General features: G+C 34.9%; 1 protein-coding gene across 1 annotated transcript in view; it reads right to left on the bottom strand.

The window, feature by feature from the left end:
* Positions 1-477: 477 nt before the first annotated feature.
* LOC118622326 (disintegrin and metalloproteinase domain-containing protein 32-like) overlaps positions 478-9,011 on the bottom strand; it is an 89,341-nt gene continuing 80,807 nt past the window's right edge. Inside the window, exons 15-18 of the mRNA XM_036249776.1 lie at positions 8,044-8,149; positions 6,506-6,689; positions 4,401-4,484; positions 478-528 (exon numbers count right to left, since the gene is read on the bottom strand). Of these exons, the coding sequence (XP_036105669.1) occupies positions 478-528; positions 4,401-4,484; positions 6,506-6,689; positions 8,044-8,149 (425 nt within the window). The remainder of the gene's footprint in view (positions 529-4,400; positions 4,485-6,505; positions 6,690-8,043; positions 8,150-9,011) is intronic.

Below are 9,011 nucleotides of genomic sequence, written 5' to 3'. Positions count from 1 at the left end.
ACTTTGTGGCCTACTTCTTCTGTGTACACCTGAGTTGAGCAGCAAGAACATGCTCAGTAGACAGGGTTTTCCCTCATAAAATCAAGCCAGGGTACTTGGGCAAGGAAGAAAGCACAAACTTGAGCTATAGCTATCTTCTGGAAAACAAAAGAGAGATTTCCAGCAGGCAGCTTTGTCAATTGTAAGAACCAGAGAAGATACACAAGTATAAGAATTATGCCACAAGAGGGAGCAAGAATTGTGGAGCAATTGTATGTGTACCCACACAAGTTTGGAGAAAGACCTAACCTTTAGCAAGATCAATAAAAAGTATTTCCCAGTTGAAGACAATTAGTAAAGATTTAAGGAGGTGACTACTACTTCAAATGTGAAAACAGTAATGCAAAATTCCAAGAAAATGAAAAATCAAGGATACAAGTTATCACCAAAAGATAACAATAATACCCCAGCAACCAAATTCAAAGATGCAGAATTCAGCTATTTAGCTGATAAAAAGTTCACAATAGCTATTTTGAGGAACTCGATGAGCTACAAAAAAACACAAAAAGAGTATTCATGAAAATAGGGAAATCTCACAGACAAAATGAAAAATTTAACAAAGGAATAAAAATCATAAATAGGGACTATAAGGAAATTTTAGAGGTAAATAATTTAATTAATGATTGGGGGAAAAATGTAATAGAGAACATCTATATCAGAATAGACCAAACAGAAGACTGAAGTGATGATCTAGATGATGGAAACCAAGGGTAGACAAGAAAAAAGAATAAAAGCAAAGAAAGCATATATGATCTATGAAAAACCATCAAACATATATATATTAGAATAATTGGAGCACCAAAAGGACAACAGAGAAGAAAAGGGGCAGAAAGTCTATTTAAAAAAAATAATGGCTGAGAACTTCCTAAACCTAAGCAGAGACTTGGACATCAAAACTCATAAAAACAATATATTACCTCATGACATGCATACAAATTAAAGACAAAGAATAAATTCTTAGAAATACCCAAAGAAAAAACAATTTTAATCAACAAAGCAACATCCCCAAAGGCCAGGAGAGAATAGAATAATATATTCAAAGTGCTGAAGGAAAAAAAGTCATTTAGGAATGCTCTACCCAGCAAACTTATCCTTCTGAAATGAAGGAGAAATAGAAACTTTCCCAGACAAACAAAAACTAAGGGAATTCATCCCCACTAGACCTGCCTGATAAGGAATGCTGAAAGGGGTTCTTCCATCTGAAATGAAAAGAGAATAATCAGTAACATGAAAGATAACAAACATATACAACATACTGCTAAAACTAAATACATAGATTTAGAAAACTCTAAATCTGTTATGTGATTGTGAATTGACCACTTAACATTAGTATACAGGTGAAAGGAAAAGATTATTAGAAACAAATTATAGATACTATAATTTGCTAATAAATCCACAATGTAAAAAGAGAAAATTGTGACATCAAAAAACAAACCAAAAAAATGTTGTAAATGGCTAGAACTTTTATATAGGAATGAAGATAAGTTGCAATTAGTTTAATATGGGCTGTTTCATCTATAAGATGTTTTACATAAACTCATGGTAATCACAAAGCAAAAAGCTATAGTAGATTCACAAGAGATAAAGAAAGGAGGATCAAAGTATACCTACCACCACATAAAATCACCAATTCACAAAGGTAAGCAAAAGGAAAGGGGGAAAAGAACAAGGGAACTGAAAAACAGATGGAAAGCAATTAAAGATATGGCATTAATAAATCCTTACATATCGACAAGTACTCTAAATATCAATTATATCAATGGATGGTAAAATAAAGGAACAAAAAAGCAAGACCCAACTAAATTCTGCCTTCAAGAGACTGACTTCAGTTTTAAGAACACACATAGGCTCAAAATAGACATTAAGAAATATTCCATGAAAGTAGAAACCAGAAGAAAGATAGGGTAGCTATCCTTATATAAGACAAAATAGGCTTTAAACCAAAATAATAATACAGAAAGAAGGTCATCATATAATGATAAAGGGTCAACACTTTTTTTCCTTTATTAATTTTTTAGAGAGAGAGAAAGTGACAGGGAGAGAGAGATAGAAACTTCAATGACAGAACACTGATTGGCTGCCTCCTGCATGCCCCCTACTGGAGATCAGGCCCACAACCTGGGCATGTGTCCTGACTGGGAATTGAAACAGCGACCTCTTGGTGCATGGGTCAACATTCAACCACTGAGCCACACTGGCCAGACAAGGGTCAACACTTTGAAAAGATATAACAATCATAATATACTCATCCAACTCTGGAGCACCTAATATATTAAGCAAATACTAACAGAACTGAAGAAAGAACTTGAGAGCAATAAAATAAAAGTGGGACACTTCAATACACCACTTTCAACAATGAATTGATAATAGAGACAGAAAATCACAAGAAAATGTTGTATTGAACCACACTTTAAATAAATTGTACATCACAGATATATACTGAACATTTCATCAAACATTGGCAGAATATACATTCTCAAATTCATATGAAACATTACCAAGGATAGGTCCTATCGCAGACCACAAAAGAAATCTTAGAAAACTTAAGAACATACCAAGTATCTATTTGGCCAAAATAGTATGAAATTACAAATCAACTAGAGGAAAGCTGAAAAAGTCACAAACACATACAGATTAAACAATACACTCTGAACAACCAGTGGGTCAAAGTAGAAAATAAAAGGAAAATTTTAAAAATATCCAAAGCACATCTAAATAAACATGCCAAAAGCAAAACTACTGGGATGCTACAAAAGCAGTCCTTAGAGGTAGTTTATAATGATACATGCAAAGGTAAAGAAAATAGGTCATTTCAAATAAGCAATCTAACTTTACACCTAAAGGAACTAGAAAAACAAAAGTAAGCCCAAAGTTAGCAAAAGAAAGGCAATTACAAATATCATAGTGAAATAAATAAGAAGCAATAAAAACAAAGAAAAAAAAACTAAGAGAAAAATTTTAATAAAGATAAACAAATTGACAAATCTTCAACTAGACAAAGAAAAATATAGAGGAAAATGTCACCAAGATGACAACACAGGTTGTTCTCAAATTTGCTTCCTCTCAGAAAAAGAAAAACTAATTATTCATGGACAAGACACCAATGAGAGAATCCTACAACATGAGGATGAGACTGAAGCAGACCCATGCACCACCTAAATGGAGACAGACTGCATTAGAAGGGTAAGAGGAGTGGCAATACACTGACCACATTGCTCCTCCCCCAGGCCAGCACACGACCACACTGAGAGGTCTTCCTTGAGCCTATAGTTCCACCAATGGAAAAAGAGGGTGGATATACAGATCCCCCAGCATTGTATCTCTTCTTGGGAGTCCCCACTCTCATTTTGCCTCAGGGGGATCATGGGAAAATCTATGGGGCTTGCTCTCTGGGATTCTGATTTTCCTGGAGAAGGCAAGAGGAGCTTGTAACAAACAACCAGTGCTTGGATCTTGGTAGTCCAAGTTCCTACCAGCAGTGCCCAAGTAGTAGTCTCAACCAATGGCTTTTCTCCTATGCAGAGCCAAGACAGTGGTGCAGTATGACCAGGGAATTTGACAGGGTGCAAGTCTGTCTACTTTGGGACCTCAAACAAAGAGTCTTGCCACCTCTGGAGCCTGGTCTGTTCCCTCACCACGCAGGAGACCTGAGTAATAGCCCTGTCCACTGCTGAGTATAGTTCCAAGACCTACACAACCAGAAATCCTGGCCAAATTAATTCCATACAATGGTCTCTATAACTAACTATGGCTACAAAGGTAGTAACCCAATTCAGCTCTATACTGAAACTAGATACAGCAGGATCTAGCTGTTGGGAGAGATCATCAAGATGTGACCCCTGGACTGACCCACAAGCTGAACCTGGGATATTTGAGGCTCCCATTCCATCCACTAAGTTTGGAATATGTGCTGTTTGCTTTCCCTGTGCTAGAAGCTACCCAAGGACACAATCTTGAGATAGAAATGTGGTGATAAGAATATTTGAACTAGGTATGTGAATGAACCCAAATTAGGCCCCCTGTATATGTGACTGAACCCAGTTAGGGCCTCTATATTCTAAAATTCTGGTGGGCTGGTGCAAAAAAGTCTTTCTCTTGTGGCTGTCCAAGGCAAGCCTGTAAGTTCTCTTGTTGATTGAACCTGTTACCTACCAATTGAAGTGTTCTGCCTTTTTTTTCAGTCTCTCCCTGCCTTCCACATAGGGGCCCAGTTTCAGATTATACTCAGGAAGCTCTGCAGGAGGTTGCAACCCAACTATAGTATATAGTAGGAACCCAATAAATGTTGAATTAATGAGTGATGCTGAAAAGTGTCCAAGATTAATGTGATTTTGGGAAACATCTATCTTGTGCTTACTTACCCCATGTTGACTGCATTTTGATGAACAGTTAAGGAAATGAGCCTTAACAAACCTCGATTCTACACACAGACGATTTATACAAACCTAAAGAAAAAAAATTTCCCATTTAGAGAATTTCAGCTATCTTAAAATTTTTTAATAGTCCATTATATTTTAATATGCAAATATAATTTTTAGACCAGAAGTTATTTTTTTGTAAAAACAAATCAGTAACTATAATTATTGAATACAATTGCATCTTTTTGTCAGTAATCTTATAACATGAGATCATAATCATTCAATTCAATAAATATCCATTTAAGTACTGCTTTTTATATGTTGTGTTTGCATTTTTTACTCAGTTCAAGATGTTTTCCAATTTATCTTGAGATTTCTTTTTTGGCACATGTGTTATTCAGAATGTGTTGTTTAATCTCCAAGTATTTTGAGATTTTTCAGATAAGTCTAATGTTAAATACAGACTTTGGGTAATAATGATGTGTCAATGTAAGTTCATCGATTGTAACAAATGTTCAACAATGTCTTATCATACAGGGCTTATAGTATCATTAAAGGTTACCTGGTAAAATTGTTCATACATTATCATTGAGAATAAATGTCCATGTTATGGAAAAGATTCTATCCTTATTAAATTACCAACTGAATAATATCAAAACATCTAGTAATTTATGTTTTCCCTTTTAGAAACATAATTTTATTTATGAGAAATAATTTTACATATCATTTTGTAGCTTTACTCTGCACAGGAAATTTATAATAACATTTTTAATCTTTTTTAACTTAATTTTTATCACTGACACTATTACAAATGTCCCCATTTCTCCCCTTTTCCTTCCTCCACCCAGACCCTGTGCCCCACTATTCCCTCTGGCCATCACCACACTGCTGTGTCTGTGGGTTATGCATATATGGCTAATCTCTTTACATTCTTTCTTCTAGTCCATCCCTTCCTCCTCCACTCTGACAGCTGTCAGTCTGTTTCATGTATCTATGCCTCTGTCCATAGCAGCATTGTTTACAAAAGCCAAGATCTGGAAATAGCCCAAGTGTCCATCAGCAGATGAGTGGATAAAAAAGCTGTGGCACATTTACACAGTGAAATACTATTCAACCATAAAAAAAGAAGGAACTCACGTTTTTCGACAACATGGATGGACCTGGATATTATTATGCTAAGTGAAATCAACCAGTCAGAGAAAGACAAATACCATATGCTCTCACGTATATGTGGAATCTAATGAACAAAATAAACTGATGGACAAAGTAAAAACAGAGGCATGGAGACTTGTTTTATTTTTTTAATTGTTTTGGCTCCATGGTCTAAATATATCTACTGAGCTCCCAGGCGTATATACCTCTTCTTCAAGGGGGCATTCATGACTCCTAGACATGAAGAAGAAGCCTGGTAAAGATCTGGTCAGGAATAAAAATAGATTTTGAAGTAAATTTATTCTATGTTTTCTCCAGATTTGTGTCAGCCTCAGAAATAATGAGTTATAATAACAGTAAATAATAATTGCCAACCTGTTGTTAACTCTTACTATGTGCTGGACATTGAGATAATCACATTGTACTGTCATCTCATTTGATCTTTTCAATAACCCCACAGAGTAAATGCTGTTATTATCCCCACTTTGCAGATAGCTGTGGTATCTCAGGCTGATTAGATAACTAGCAAAATGTCAAAATATAAGAGGTAATATTTTGATTCCATGCAGCCTGATCTAACTTGTGCTCTAATCTTCTGGGTCACAAAGAGACACATATTACCCAGTGGGTTTTCTTTATTTTTTCCAAGAAGAAAAGTAAGTTTCCATGATAGAGAGTACTTAACTACAATGTATAACCAAGGTCTATCCCCTCCCCACTCCAGTCTCAAAACACTTGGTAGTGTCCTTGCTCTCAACATTGAAAGTCTAAAATGAATCAAACAGTTCCATTTTCCTCTTACTACCTGGGGTCCAATTGAAGCTTATTCATTTACTTTTTTTCTAAATGTTTAGGGTTACATAGCACTACAAATGAAGCTACATGTAATACTGAAATGAAAATATACATTAAATAAATAAATAAATAATTTTTTAAATACATTTTAGATCACTTACCCTGTCAGTATCACAATCAGAGCCATCACGGATTTGCAATGGATCTGTAGCTGAGCCATGAAAAGTATAGTCTAAAGTTATACATCTAACATTTCGTACATACAAATAAAGCACAGAAACATTATTTTTTTTGAAAGGAGTCTGAGAAGGGTAAGTACAAACTAATCTTCCACATCTAAGATTCCTGCAAAGATAATAAAATTATATGATTACTATATATTAGGCATTTATTGGAAATGTTTCAGATTTGCTTTCTGAAAAAAATAAAAATAAATGGTTCATCATTTATTGCAATATATCTAGGGAAAATGTAATACTTTAACATTTGAAATAAAAAAGTATAAAGCCTATGATACAAGATTACCTTTCAATACTATTAATGGCCTTTTATTCACTGTGCAGATTTATACACTTATTGTCAAATAATCAATTCATGCAAGCATTTTATATGCTAAAATGATAAACAATTATGACCCATACCCTTAAGGTTCTCCCTCAAGAACCTTACAGTCTCATACTAAATATGATGGTTTGTTGAGATGTACACTTGAAACCTGTATGGTTTTGTGAACCAATGTCACCCCAATAAATTCTATTTAAATAAAGGATAATTGAGGGGGTAAACGTTCTACAAATGAAATAAATTCTTACAGAAATTTAAGATGAGGACACATTCTAATTAGCAGACAAGGAAAACTTCATAGAGAACATGCCATCTGAGTCAAAGTTTACAAATTAGTAAGATTTCAACAGAGTAAGTCATTTTTAAACAAAGGTAACAGCATAAACAAACCACGAAGTATAAACTATGTGGTATGTTTAGCTGTGTACAAATTTTATGAGTACAAGGGCCATGTATGATTTGCTAACTAGTATCTAGCCCACTGTCCAGCACATAGTAGGTTCTTAATAAATGCTTGTTAAAATATATTCATGACCAATATATCAAAGAGGTAGCTCTTCAGATGCAGGAAAAAGTGAACTTCATTTTAAAAACACTAGGCAGTCTTCAGCTTGGGCAAGCAATCAAGTGAATGGGGACAGTATTTTTGTCAAGGAAATGATCACGTTCAGAAAGGAAAGGTACACAAAACATTAGTAGTTTCAGTCATGTATTGGATTTAGGAGCCGAATAGCCATCTACATATGTTTAAAAATTAGATGTGAATTTAATCCTATAGCACAAGATGTCAGGGCTAGAGATTTTGATTTGAGATTCACTCCCATACACATGTAGTACTTGGAACATATGAAGAAAGACTAGCCCTGGCCAATGTGGCTCAGTTTGTTGGAGCATCATTCTATACAACAAAAGGTTGTGGGTTTGATTCCCGGTCATGGCACATACCCAGGTGGTGGGTTTAGTCCCCAGTCGGGCCACATATGGGAGGCAATGAATTGATGCTTCTCTCTCACATCAATGTCTCTCTCTCTCCCCACCCCTTCCTTTCTCTCTCAAAAATCAATTTTAAAAAAAGAAAAACTAAAGATAGAATCTTGTAGAACATAAAAGCATCTTTAATATTTGTATAACATACCTCCATGTACAGTATTTATATGAGCCTCTAGCCATACCACAGTTCCCAAACCTATCAAGTTGAGAGTGTATTTCTTCATAGCAGGGAAATGGAGCATTTTGTGAACCTGTCAAGTTTAAAATATATTTGGATTAAAACTCCCTTTCTTTTTCATTTTCTTCATTTCCTCATATATTATGTCTCCTACTCCTTTTTCTCTATTATATAACTCAAAAATTTTTCTAATAAGATTGTTGAAAAATAGAGAAATTAAAGTGAAAGGCAATGATCATGGTTATTCCTCCTTTTGCTTCATTTTCTGTTCTTTTCATCACAAAAAAAAAATAGGAGAAAGAAGAGTTATAGTAGTGAAAACTATGAGAGGGCTCTGTGAAGAAAGGCAATAGAAAGATAACACAAGAAAATTGTACTGTTCTCCTAGATTCTGAGTTGGAACTCATAAAAAGCCAGGTCTATTACTTAATCTCATTGAAGAAACTTAATTATATCTTCAAGAAGTCTAAAATAAAAGGGTTAAAATTACCAACCTTTATATTTAACTACTTTTTCTTTATTACTGTGATATTAGTTGTTTTTTATCACTTTGCAAAAGGCTACCAAAATCTTGGCAGCTTACAACCCCATTTATAATGTCACAGTTTCTAAAAGTCAGAATTCCAGCAAAGCACAAGTGATTTCTCTACTCAGAGTCTCACAGGACTGAAATAAAGTTATTGGCTGAGGCTGGAGTCCTTCTGTGAGCTTGCTGACTATTGGTAGAATTAAGTCTTTTTACAGTCATAACTCCATTTTCTTACTATCTGCCAAGGGTTGATCTTGGTTACTAGGAATTCCCCATCAGGTCCTAGTCGTATGGCCCTCTCAAAACATGGCAGTTTATCTCTCCCAAGCCAGCAAGAGAATCTTTCTGACATCTCCCATCTTTTAAGGGCTCACATAATTAGGTTAGGCCTACTTGGAATGATCTC

The sequence above is a fragment of the Molossus molossus genome, unplaced genomic scaffold, assembly GCF_014108415.1.
Source record: "Molossus molossus isolate mMolMol1 unplaced genomic scaffold, mMolMol1.p scaffold_m16_p_9, whole genome shotgun sequence".
NCBI lineage: Eukaryota > Metazoa > Chordata > Mammalia > Chiroptera > Molossidae > Molossus > Molossus molossus.
This window is presented reverse-complemented; position numbering and strand designations above follow the sequence as displayed.